We start from the raw sequence: 13,335 nt of genomic DNA on the forward strand, positions 1-13,335 counted from the left end.
CCTGATAATATCAAGTTGCTATTTCTAACATTTTAGACACAAACAACAAAAAACAACAAATTATCGTGTTTTAAATCAAAATTTTGCGCATGTTAACTATACTTTATCCTGATGCTTCTCACTGGATATGCTTCGTCTTGATCGAAGGTAAACGTCAAGGGAGGCTGCCAGCCTGCAGCCCCACTCCCGATTCGCATGCAAAATAATCAACGCCCATTGTTCGTATCGCCCCCATTTCGTTGGTTAACCAGGCATCGCATTCACAAAGCTGGCATTTGGAGCAATCTATTGGACACTGTGACAGGATCCTAGCACGTACGTAGTATATATGCTCACACACGAACAACATCTCAAGCAAGAAAAGCCATGGAAACCACAAGGCTATCCTTGCTCTCTCTTCTTCCGTTCCTTCTCCTCGCGATCGCTGCCGAGGCAACCGGCGGCGAGCTTAGCACGTACATCGTCCACGTGCAAGCAGAGGAGAACCGCGTGTTCGGCACCGCGGACGGCCGGAAGGCGTGGTACCACTCGTTCCTCCCGGACCATGGCCGGCTCGTGCACGCGTACCACCACGTCGCGAGCGGGTTCGCGGCCCGGCTGACGCGGCGTGAGCTTGAGGCGTTGTCCGCCATGCCGGGGTTCCTCAGCGCGACCCGTGCCCGGACGTACACGACGCTGACGACGCACACGCCCGAGTTCCTGGGGCTGAACGTCGAGCAGGGGCGGCGGAACTACACGTCGGAGTTCGGCGCCGGGGTCATCGTCGGTGTGATCGACACCGGCATCTTCCCGGACCACCCGTCCTTCAGCGACGAAGGCATGCCGCCGCCGCCGGCCAAGTGGAAGGGGCGCTGCGACTTCAGCGGCACCTCGTGCAACAATAAGCTCATCGGCGCGCGCAACATGGTCGCCGCCCTCAACGGCCCGAACGGCACTTCCGCGCGGGTGCCGCCGGTCGATGAGTTTGGGCACGGGACTCACACGGCAAGCACCGCCGCTGGGGCGGTCGTGCCGGGCGCTAACGTGCTCGGCCACGCATGGGGCACCGCCGCCGGGATGGCAGTCCGCGCGCACATCGCCATGTACAAGGTGTGCTACGGAAAAGTTTTTGTAGACTGCGAGGATGCCGACATACTGGCTGGCATTGACGCCGCCGTGGGCGACGGCTGCGACGTCATCTCCATGTCTCTCGGCGGGCCCTCGGTGCCCTTTCACCTAAACCCTATGGCCGTCGGGACGTTCGGCGCCATGGAGAAGGGCATTTTTGTGAGCATGGCTGCTGGCAACTCCGGCCCGGGAGAGAGCACCGTGATAAACGAGGCTCCATGGATGCTCACCGTCGCCGCGAGTACCATGGACCGCTCGATTCGTTCGACCGTGCAGCTGGGGAACGGTGCGTATTTCCACGGCGAGTCGCTATACCAGCCAAACGTTGGCTTCTGCCCGTTGGTCTATGCGGGCGCGAGTGGGAAGCCATTCGCCGAGTTCTGCGGAAACGGCAGTCTGGACGGCTTCGACGTCAAGGGCAAGATAGTGCTGTGTGAACTCACGAAAAACATCTCGGTGATCAACCAAGGTGAGGTGGTGGAGAGTGCCGGCGGCGTCGCCATGATCTTGGCGAGCCCGTTTTTCCGAGGGTACGACAAGTTAGCCCAGGAGAACATCCTCCCGGCGTCGAGCGTCGACTACCTCGCGACCGCAGCCATCAAATCCTACCTTAACTCCACGGCGAACCCGATGGCGCGTATGGGCTTCAGGGGTACATTACTCGGCACGTCACCTGCTCCGTCGATCGTGTTCTTCTCGTCTCGGGGGCCTAACCGTCAGAGCACTGGCATTCTGAAGCCCGACATCACGGGCCCCGGAGTGAACGTGCTCGCGGCATGGCCGTTTCAGGTCGGCCCACCGTCGGCGCCGGTCCTCCCTGGGCCGACCTTCAACATCATCTCCGGCACATCCATGTCCACACCGCACCTTGCCGGCATCGCCGCTTTGATCAAGAGCAAGCGCCCGGACTGGTCACCGGCGGCGATCAAGTCGGCAATGATGACGACAACCGACATCACCGACCGCTCCGGCAATCCCATACTCAACGAGCAGCGTGTGGTGGCCAACCTCTTCGCCACCGGCGCCGGACACGTCAACCCAATGAAGGCTGCTGACCCTGGCCTAGTCTACGACATCACCCCCGAGGATTACGTCGGCTACCTCTGTAGCATGTACACGAGCCAGCAGGTCTCGGTGATCGCGCGCCGGCCGATTGACTGCTTGACCACCGTCGTCATCAGCGACCGCCTGCTGAATTACCCTTCGATCTCGGTCGCTTTCCCAGCTTCCTGGAATTCAACTGCGCCCGTGGTCGTCAGGCGCAAGGTGAAGAACGTCGGGGAGGTGCCTTCGGTGTACTACGCGGCGATCGACATGCCGAGCAGCGCCGTAAGCATGGACGTATTTCCGAGGGAGCTTGATTTCGTCGAGGAGGGCCAGGAGCTGACTTTCTCGGTATACTTGTGGCCGAGGCAGAGTGCTACGAGGGCGGTGCAGGGTGCACTGCGGTGGGTGTCCGAGAAGCACACCGTACGGAGCCCAATCTCTGTCACCTTTGCTTGATCACATACTTGATTTTCGGCATGAGAGATGGAAGGATCCAAGAGCAGAATAAAGAGAGGACTTTCAGGAGGAACGCCGCCGTCTCGAGGCCGAATTTGGGCAGGGGCACTTTTGCCCTCCTGTGAAGCGATTCTGCCGGGGAAAATTCCCTCCGGAAGGAGGAAATCGAAGCCATCGTCATCACCAACAACCCTATCATCTTTGGAAGGTCAATCTTCATCAACATCTTCAACAACACGATCTCATCTCAAACCCTAGTTTGAATATTCAGTTTTGCCTTTTTTTAAATCAAGAAAAAATACTTTTGGATATTCAGTCTTACCTTTTAAAAAAAATCAAGAAAAAATCAACGGGGAAAAACATTTTCTGACAACTGCGTAGTGAGGTTCACAAAACAAAACTTTGAAAACACCAACAGTTGCGACTTGCACTGATTTGGCACGGATGTATTTTGGTTGACAATATCGTGTGGACTTCATGTTAAGATTTTTTTTAAGGGAATCATGTTATGTTAAGTTTTTTTGAGACAATCATGTTATGTTAAGTAATAATCCCAAATTACCTTTTGAAAAAGGCTGGTCACAAGCTCAGGTTTGCAGCTTTGATATTGGCCCGCGTTCACGTCAAATCGTTGGCCAGGCCGGCCGGGTGCTAGGCCTCCTTGCAGGCCTTTTGCCTTTTGGTGGACAGCAATGCAAAAGCTGAAGCTGGCCTACAACAGCCCGTCAATTTAATTTTTTACTTTTTCTGGGTTGTTAAAATCACTAAGCACAATAAATGCCCCAAAAAATTACTCCCTCTGTTTTAAAATAGATGACATAATTTTATACTAACTTTAGAGGGAGTACTACTAAGCATGTAGGCACAATCTTTCAGGAAAAGATGACATTACTAAGCATAAAGCAACTGGAATAAGATGGCACGGCTGGAGCCAAACAACAAAGCTTCCCGCATGCCAGGTACATCTTCTCCATCTCTTTGGCATGTTCGACTCCGAAACGTGGAGGAGTCACTGATCAATATAAGAGGTAAAGTTTAATTTTCACTTATGTTATATATATGTATTGAAAGCACGAGTGATGGCAGATCCAAACAATCTCGACCGTCTATCCACACTATCTGACAGTCGAAAACATCCCAATGTTAAGCACCAAGCCACCAACCACATTGAGCGCACTTGCATCCCACTAATCAATCATTCCACTCTAATTCCTCCCTACCCGCCAATTGAATATCCCTCCCATGCAACCAACTCAGGTTGCTCCTCCGCACGGGTCGTCTCCTGCCGCACTCCGTCCCCGCAGATGCCGCTCGTTCTTATACTCCCATCGTACGCTTGATGTCAATGGTACACAAAGCAGCGAGGGTTGTGCGGCGAAGAAGTGGAAGAAGAATAACCGGGTGGGGCTGCTGTCGAAGACGACCACAGATCTGAGCAGGCTCCTTCCGACGTCGGTACCTCTCTCTCCCCCCCCCCCCCCCCCCCCCCCCCCCCCCCCCGATCTCTCGATCGAGCAAAGGCATGAGCTGACGATCTAGATCGAGCAGGTCAACAACCGATCTTTGATTTGGTTTGTCGTTCATCTCAGGTGATTTCTTCTCTAGAAAATAACTTAGAACATCAAAAACTGCAATTTGAAATGGTTCATGCAAACTGAATTTGATCGATCCCGCATTCATGAAAATTTATGAATAGGACAATGGTTCGTGTTTTCTTCTAGACGTCTGCTGTATCAAATCCCTCTGAACATCCATACACTTATTAGATTTCAAAACAAGGCCATGATAGTTGGCATTCCCGCTTCAGGTATAAGCTCAACTCAATCATCTCCAATTAGTATTCTTTCTTGCTATCCATGTCTTAAAAGAGTACACGGTTTGGACCCCTCTGCAGAATGAATTTTCAGAACTCAAACATAGGTGTTCAAGTTGCGATTCCAATGTGCAATTCCGATTTGTATTTTCTCATGCCGCTTCATCATCCCCTTTTGTTTGCGCTTAGACTTGGAACATTTATTCTCACTGGCTGTATATACTTCTAAGTCTGCCAGATTATAGCCCAGTTAAGCTAATTCTGCCAGTTGCATTTGATTGAAAATAGAATCAAACAGCATGAGAAATTTGCAATGCATATTTATTTGAAAAGTTTGGTTGTATTTAATTTTGAATTTCCTGTTACTTTTAAGGGAGCGGCCTATTGTTTAGTATCAACCGATGCAATAACAACAATTCGAATTTTGAATGAGAATAATCTCGATGCAGTACACGTTAGAAGTTTAATTCTTTACCAGACACGCTGCAAAAATTGGAAGGTTACATTAACGCAGCAGGGATGCCACAAAATAGATCCAGAAGGATTTCAAGAAATAATCGGCAGCAGTATCCAAGTTTAGGAATAAATTGCATCATCCAAATCGTACAGCTAACGAGTAGGATCAAGCAAGCAATTCCAGCGCAAGCAATGAACAGAAATAAATCAGAGAAGGAATAGTAAGATCATTGCCAAACAAGCAACTCAAGCACAAGATTTACCCGAAAGTTCACTTATCCATTACTTAGATGTTACTGTACCAGCAACTTCGTAAACCAAACACATAACAGTGACTCGATAGTTCATTAAACCAACATAAGACTGATGCGAACGATGAAATAGTTCAAATGAAACAGACACAACGAACGACCATGCATAAACCAGCAGGTCCAACGCCAGGGCAATTACTGACCACCACGGAGGCGGAGCACAAGGTGGAGGGTGGACTCCTTCTGAATGTTGTAGTCCGCAAGGGTGCGTCCATCCTCCAGCTGCTTGCCGGCGAAGATCAGGCGCTGCTGGTCCGGGGGAATGCTCTCCTTGTCCTGGATCTTGGCCTTGACATTGTCAATGGTGTCAGAGCTCTCAACCTCCAGAGTGATGGTCTTCCCCGTCAGGGTCTTCACGAAGATTTGCATGCCACCACGAAGACGCAGGACAAGGTGAAGGGTGGACTCCTTCTGGATGTTGTAGTCAGCGAGGGTGCGGCCATCCTCCAGCTGCTTGCCAGCAAAGATGAGACGTTGTTGGTCTGGAGGAATGCCCTCCTTGTCCTGGCTCTTGGCCTTGACATCGTCGATGGTGTCGGAGCTCTCAACCTCAAGGGTGATGGTCTTGGCAGTGAGGGTCTTCACGAAGATCTGCATGCCTCCCCGAAGGCGGAGGACAAGGTGGAGGGTGGACTCCTTCTGGATGTTGTAGTCAGCGAGGGTGCGGCCATCCTCTAGCTGCTTGCCAGCAAAGATGAGATGCTGCTGGTCCGGAGGAATGCCCTCCTTGTCCTGGATCTTGGCCTTGACATTGTCGATGGTGTCAGAGCTCTCAACCTCAAGGGTGATGGTCTTGCTAGTGAGGGTCTTCACAAAGATCTGCATGCCTCCCCGAAGGCAGAGGACAAGGTGGAGGGTGGACTCCTTCCGGATGTTGTAGTCAGCGAGGGTGCGACCATCCTCCAGCTGCTTGCCAGCGAAGATGAGACGCTGCTGGTCTGGAGGAATGCCCTCCTTGTCCTGGATCTTGGCCTTGACATTGTCGATGGTGTCAGAGCTCTCAACCTCGAGGGTGATGGTCTTTCCGGCGAGGGTCTTCACGAAGATCTGCATCTGCAAAGAAGAATCCCAAAACAGAATGGTTAGGCTCAAGAAGCAGACCGAGCAAACTAATATGACAAATATTAAAACATAGATAAAGCTTCTATATCACGCCGTAGAGATTACACAAACAGCAGTAGCATATTTTTTGACTTAAGAGAGAAACTAACATACAGTTTGTGCATGCTCGTGACCACAAAAAACTAAAGATTATGATTCCACGTAGGTGTCAGACATAATTTACTTCCAAGAACAATCAATCTACAGATGGTAGATAATAATCAGAACGTAACAGACGGTACGTGCATGCAGATGCACCAAAAAAACTGAAAATTAATTATCTCAAGGGTTCCACATAGCAGTCGGACATGCTTATATCAGGCAAAGGAAGAAGCCTACCTTTTTCAGAGGAAAATCAACTAACAACCCTAAGCCTAGGTTAGGACTATCTCGGTAGAACAAGAATATGATCACGAGGCAGATTATGCGGCTACCATTTTATTCAATGATAAAGAGTTACGCAAATCTATCACGCAGGAGCGGACGAACTACCAGAGAAATCATGCATACGAGCCTATACGGCTTAATAAGGAATTAATTGACTGAGAACACGAACAGATCTGCCCCTTCAATCTATCAATCTACATGCACATGGCCCCCAAGGACGAGTCTCTCTGGATAGAGCTAGCAAACCAAAAAAGGAAAGAAATGCCTCACGCACATGGCCCCCAGGGACGAGTCTGTCACAATCGTAACTGCTGGTCACGCCGATGCAGCAAATCCTCCTTCCCCTTCCCAGTCGCAGACTCCCAAACCTCCCCCTTGGCATGCCCTTCTCCATCTGTCCTCTCCTCCATTGCCACAACTATTGCCCCCATTTTGGAGGCCATGGACCTGAGAGGTGAGCTTCTATCTTGATGTGCCCTCTCAAACACCTTCACTTTTACAAAAGCCTATGGAACGAAGGGTTTATCAATGAGGGAATATACAACAACATGGCAGTTAATGCTTTTGAAACTGCAAAAAAAGAACTACTGAGGCATTATGCATGCAAAATAATGTGTTTTTTGGGCAAGTTGGAATGATGTGAAGGCAAGTCTGGAATGATTTCTAGGCAACTCTTGGTGGAAACACAGGGAAACCCCTCTCTTGAAATTACTATTCTAGTTTATGCTTGGATTTTAAGCATCTACAGAGTGTTGTAGGTTGCCCGACGTTGTTGTTTTTTAGCTGATCTTCAATCTTGTCAAAGCTTTTGGGAAAGTTGTGTAGGCAACCACGTAGAAAAAAATGCAGGCAACTCATGTTTCTTTTGTGGTAGAAAAATAAATTAAGGAAAAAAGAGGTCTTGAAAGTTACAGGGTTTGGATTTTACTAGTGAATTTTGGGGCAAATATATCCTCGAACTACAGGTTTCGCAATTGTAGTAGTAGTTGACGTGTTTCGTTGTGAATTTTGCTACTCCCTCCATTCCCTTATACAAGGCCATTATCAAAAATACATTTTGCATCAATATGAGGCCACCAACAGTAATCAAAGCAAAAATAGATGATGTTTCTTCGTACTAGCAACTTTTTAATACTTGCTGTATAGGTTTAATTGGTCACACTCGTGACTCTTTGCTGCAATCTTGTGCATGCGTGTAATTGTAAGTGCATCTAGTGCCCCTTAGTGATTTTGGTGTATTGAAGACTTATAAGTTAAGGGACTAATGCGTTTGTGAGTGTACACAGGTCTATAAGTCTATGAGGAGTTTGATATTTATAGAGAAAGTCGACCCCTAAAAATAAAGTTCTTCGACTGAAGACTTTGGATTTCTGAAGACTTTCTGAAGACTTTGAAAGTGAAGAAATTGGTGTGACCTTGAAGACTTGGTATTCATTAAAGGAACATGAAGCGTGAAGACTTTTGTTTTCGTAGTTTCATTTTCTCTTTCTTGAGTCATAGGAAACACCGTACTGTTAAAGGGGGTCGAGGAAATACTAAGGAAAAATTTCCATGTGATGCTCAACTCAAAATTCTACACCTAACAATCCCTTCGAGTGAAGCCATTGGAAATCTCATACAGTCCAGTCATATTCTTCAGCGACAGAGACGAAGTTCTTCTGGTCTCTGAGGAATTTGTTCTGACTGAGGAGTTAGGAATTCGCCAGTGCGGATTTCCTACACAGTGAGGAACATGATAGCCCTGAGGATTTTGCTACTCAAAATTCCGACTGTTGCTGTGCTATGCGCAAGCTGTCGTGGTTCTAAGTCTGACAGTAGTGTAGGGGGGTACGTATGGAGAGGCTAGATCCTAGCTATGAAGAAGTTGTAAGCACACAAGGTTTACGAGTTCAGGCCCCTCTCGGAGGAAGTAATAGCCCTACGTCTCGGAGCCCGGAGGCGGTCGACTGAATTATGTGTGTATGAGTTACAGAGGTGCGAACCCCTGTCTCGGAGGAGGGGGTGGCTTATATAGAGTGCGCCAGGACCCCGGCCAGCCCACGTTGCCAAGGGTTCAATGTACATTAAGGCGGGGCGTTACTGGTAACGCTGGTAATAAAGTGCTATGATGACCATAAAAGCTATTTAATGACCGACCGTTAGCGTGCGGAGTGACTTTAGGTCTCCTGGCCGTCGAGTGGTTTGGTCTTCGTCAAGTGATTGCTTCTTGGTCGAGTGTCTTCGAGTCTGTCGAGTGGGACACCTTCAAGCTGATTGAAAGGTGATTTCTTCTAGAGATGTCCTTGGGTAGGGTAGGTAGGACAGGTCCATGACCCTACCCTAGGTACATAGCTTCATCATTAGCCCCCGAATGGATCGAGGTTTGAGTGCGGAAGGAGTTGAGAACCTCTCTGACTCTTTTTTCATGCCGTGAGCATATCTAGGTTCAGACCAACGGACCTGAGTGATGACAGCAACTTCCTTTTCAGTCGCCTTGATCCATTCTTAATTCCTCGTTGAGTGGGTTTCTTTACTTGTAAGGCTCCGAGTGATGGTGTGGACGAGATCTTTGGTCTGACAAGTTGTTTGCTGCGCGCAGATTTCGTGGGATCCGAATTTTGGGGAAGCGCGCGGGACAGGGAAGGCCGCAGTAATCGGATGGGATAGAGCGGAGCCGCCTCGATCCCCGCGCCACCTTTTTCGCCATGTATCGCGCGCACAGTCGTTACGGGATTTCATAGAGCCACCTGGGCCTACCCGTCAGCCACTCGGGAGCGGCCTGATATAAAGCGTCGGACCGGAGTCTCCCGAACAGCGCACCTCATTACTTCTTCTCTTCCTCACGCCCCTCCGCTGCCCTCGCTCTCGCCCTAGCGCCACCGCACCGCACGCGTTTCGCCGGTGACAATGGGGAAGGAGAAGACAACGGCTCTGGACTGGGCCAAGAAGGCGACGGCGAGGTCGAAGGGGAAGGCGACCAGCCGGGGCGGATCTTCCTCGCGGTCTGGCCTGCCGAGGGGCTGGATCCAGGGCGACTGGATCCACTCGAGGATCTCCCAAGAAGACCTCGACGACTTGGCCGAAGGGGGGCTGATCCCCTATGACTCGGCTGTTGGGGAACGTTGCAGAAAACAAAAAAAATCTACGGTTTCACCAAGATCTATCTATGAGTTCATCTAGCAATGAGTGATCGGAGTGCATCTACATACCTTTGTAGATCGCGAGCGGAAGCGTTCAAGAGAACGGGGTTGAGGGAGTCGTACTCGTCGTGATCCAAATCACCAGAGATCCTAGCGCCGAACGGACGGCACCTCCACGTTCAACACACGTACGGAGCGGATGACGTCTCCTCCTTCTTGATCCAGCAAGGGGGGAGGAGAGGTTGACGGAGATCCAGCAGCACGACGGCGTGGTGGTGGATGCAGCAGTGATCGCAGCAGGGCTTCGCCGAGCTTCTGCGAGAGGGAGAGGTGTAGCAGGGGAGAGGGAGGCGCCAAGACTTCAGGTGCGGCTGCCCTCCCTCCCCCCTCCTTTATATAGGCCCCCTAGGGGGGTGCGCCAGCCCTCGGAGAAGGGATATCCTAGGGGGGCGGCGGCCAAGGGGGTGGAGTGCCCCCCAAGGCAAGTGGAGGCGCCCCTCCCCTAGGGTTCCCAACCCTAGGCGCATGGGGGGCCCAAAGGAGGGGGCGCACCAGCCCACTATGGGCAGGTTCCCTTCCCCACTTCAGCCCATGGGGCCCTCCGGGATGGGTGGCCCCACCCGGTGGACCCCCGGGACCCTTCCGGTGGTCCCGGTACAATACCGGTGACCCCCGAAACTCTCCCGATGGCCGAATCTGCACTTCCTATATATAATTCTTCACCTCCGGACCATTCCGGAACTCCTCGTGACGTCCGGGATCTCATCCGGGACTCCGAACAACTTTCAGGTTACTGCATACTCATATCTCTACAACCCTAGCGTCATTGAACCTTAAGTGTGTAGACCCTACGGGTTTGGGAGACATGTAGACATGACCGAGACGGCTCTCCGGTCAACAACCAACAGCGGGATCTGGATACCCATGTTGGCTCCCACATGCTCCTTGATGATCTCATCGGATGAACCACGATGTCGAGGATTCAAGCAACCCCATATATAATTCCCTTTGTCAATCGGTATGTTACTTGCCCGAGATTCGATCGTCGGTATCCCAATACCTCGTTCAATCTCGTTACCGGCAAGTCACTTTACTCGTACCGTAATGCATGATCCCATGACCAGACATTTGGTCACTTTGAGCTCATTATGATGATGCATTACCGAGTGGGCCCAGAGATACCTCTCCGCCATACGGAGTGACAAATCCCAGTCTTGATCCATGTCAACCCAACAGACACTTTCGGAGATACTTGTAGTAAACCTTTATAGTCATCCAGTTACGTTGTGACGTTTGGTACACCCAAAGCACTCCTACGGTATCCAGGAGTTACACGATCTCATGGTCTAAGGAAAAGATACTTGACATTGGAAAAACTCTAGCAAACGAACTATACGATCTTGTGCTATGTTTAGGATTGGGTCTTGTCCATCACATCATTCTCCTAATGATGTGATCTTGTTATCAATGACATCCAATGTCCATAGTCAGGAAACCATGACTATCTGTTGATCAACGAGCTAGTCAACTAGAGGCTTACTAGGGACATGTTGGTGCCTATGTATTCACACATGTATTACGATTTCCGGATAACACAATTATAGCATGAATAAAAGACAATTATCATAAACAAGGAAATATAATAACAATCCTTTTATTATTGCCTCTAGGGCATATTCCCAACAGTCTCCCACTTGCACTAGAGTCAATAATCTAGTTACATTGTGATGAATCGAACACCCATAGAGTTCTGGTGTTGATCATGCTTTGCCCTAGGGAGAGGTTTAGTCAACGGATCTGCGACATTCAGATCCGTATGTACTTTACAAATATCTATGTCTCCATCTTGAACATTTTCACGAATGGAGTTGAAGCGACGCTTGATGTGCCTGGTCTTTTTGTGAAACCTGGGCTCCTTGGCAAGTGCAATAGCTCCAGTGTTGTCACAGAAGAGTTTGATCAGCCCCGATGCATTGGGTATGACTCCTAGGTCGGTGATGAACTCCTTCACCCAAATTGCTTCATGCACTGCCTCCGAGGCTGCCATGTACTCCGCTTCACATGTAGATCCCGCCACGACGCTCTGCTTGCAGCTGCACCAGCTTACTGCTCCACCAGCTTACTGCTCCACCATTCAACATATACACGTATCCGGTTTGTGACTTAGAGTCATCCAGATCTGTGTCGAAGCTAACGTCGACGTAACCCTTTACGACGAGCTCTTCGTCACCTCCATAAACGATAAACATGTCCTTAGTCCTTTTCAGGTACTTTAGGATATTCTTGACCGCTGTCCAGTGTTCCTTGCCGGGATTACTTTGGTACCTTCCTACCAAACTTACGGCAAGGTTTACATCAGGTCTGGTACACAGCATGGCATACATAATAGACCCTATGGCTGAGGCATAGGGGATGACACTCATCTCTTCTATATCTTCTGCCGTGGTCGGACATTGAGCTGAGCTCAATTTCATACCTTGCAACACAGGCAAGAACCCCTTCTTAGACTGATCCATATTGAACTTCTTCAATATCTTATCAAGGTGTGTGCTTTGTGAAAGACCTATGAGGCGTCTTGATCTATCTCTATAGATCTTGATGCCTAATATATAAGCATCTTCTCCAAGGTCCTTCATTGAAAAACTCTTATTCAAGTAGGCCTTAATGTTGTCCAAAAGTTCTACATCATTTCCCATCAAAAGTATGTCATCTACATATAATATGAGAAATGCTACAGAGCTCCCACTCACTTTCTTGTAAACGCAGGCTTCTTCATAAGTCTGCATAAACCCAAACGCTTTGATCATCTCATCAAAGCAAATGTTCCAACTCCGAGATGCTTGCACCAGCCCATAAATGGATCGCTGGAGCTTGCATACCTTGTTAGCATTCTTAGGGTCGACAAAACCTTCCGGCTGCATCATATATAGTTCTTCCTTAAGATAACCGTTAAGGAATGCCGTTTTGACGTCCATTTGCCATATCTCATAATCATAGTATGCAGCAATTGCTAACATGATTCGGACGGACACCAGCTTTGCTACGGGAGAGGAAGTCTCATCATAGTCAACCCCTTGAACTTGTCGATAACCCTTAGCGACAAGCCTAGCTTTATAGATGGTTACATTACCATCCGTGTCTGTCTTCTTCTTAAAGATCCATTTATTTTCTATGGCTCGCTGATCATCGAGCAAGTCAGTCAAAGTCCATACTTCGTTTTCATACATGGATCCTATCTCAGATTTCATGGCTTCCAGCCATTTGTCGGAATCCGGGCCTGCCATCGCTTCTTCATAGTTCGAAGGTTCACCGTTGTCTAACAACATGATTTCCAAGATAGGGTTGTCGTACCACTCTGGTGCGGAACGTGTCCTTGTGGACCTACGAAGTTCAGTAGCAACTTGATCTGAAGTTTCATGATCATCATCATTAACTTCCTCTCTAGTCGGTGCAGGCACCTGAGGAACATTTTCCTGAGTTGCGCCACTTTCCGGTTCAAGAGGTAATACTCCGTCAAGTTCTACTTTCCTCCCACTTA

The 13,335-nt window shown here is 49.3% G+C and overlaps 2 protein-coding genes across 2 annotated transcripts; one reads left to right on the forward strand and one right to left on the reverse strand.

Moving 5' to 3' along the window:
• The first annotated feature begins 366 nt into the window (after window positions 1-366).
• Window positions 367-2,610, forward strand: LOC123190096 (subtilisin-like protease 1). Its single transcript, XM_044602671.1, has 2 exons — window positions 367-1,266; window positions 1,384-2,610. Exons 1-2 carry the CDS (start codon window positions 367-369, stop codon window positions 2,608-2,610), a joined length of 2,127 nt encoding a protein of 708 aa, XP_044458606.1.
• A 2,680-nt stretch (window positions 2,611-5,290) lies between these two features.
• Window positions 5,291-6,243, reverse strand: LOC123190097 (polyubiquitin-like). Its single transcript, XM_044602672.1, has one exon. The coding sequence runs from the start codon at window positions 6,241-6,243 to the stop codon at window positions 5,326-5,328; it is 918 nt and encodes a 305-aa protein (XP_044458607.1). The 3' UTR covers window positions 5,291-5,325.
• Between the last annotated feature and the right edge of the window lie 7,092 nt (window positions 6,244-13,335).

Source organism: Triticum aestivum, chromosome 2A (assembly GCF_018294505.1).
Source record: "Triticum aestivum cultivar Chinese Spring chromosome 2A, IWGSC CS RefSeq v2.1, whole genome shotgun sequence".
In the NCBI taxonomy this organism is placed as follows: Eukaryota; Viridiplantae; Streptophyta; class Magnoliopsida; order Poales; family Poaceae; genus Triticum; species Triticum aestivum.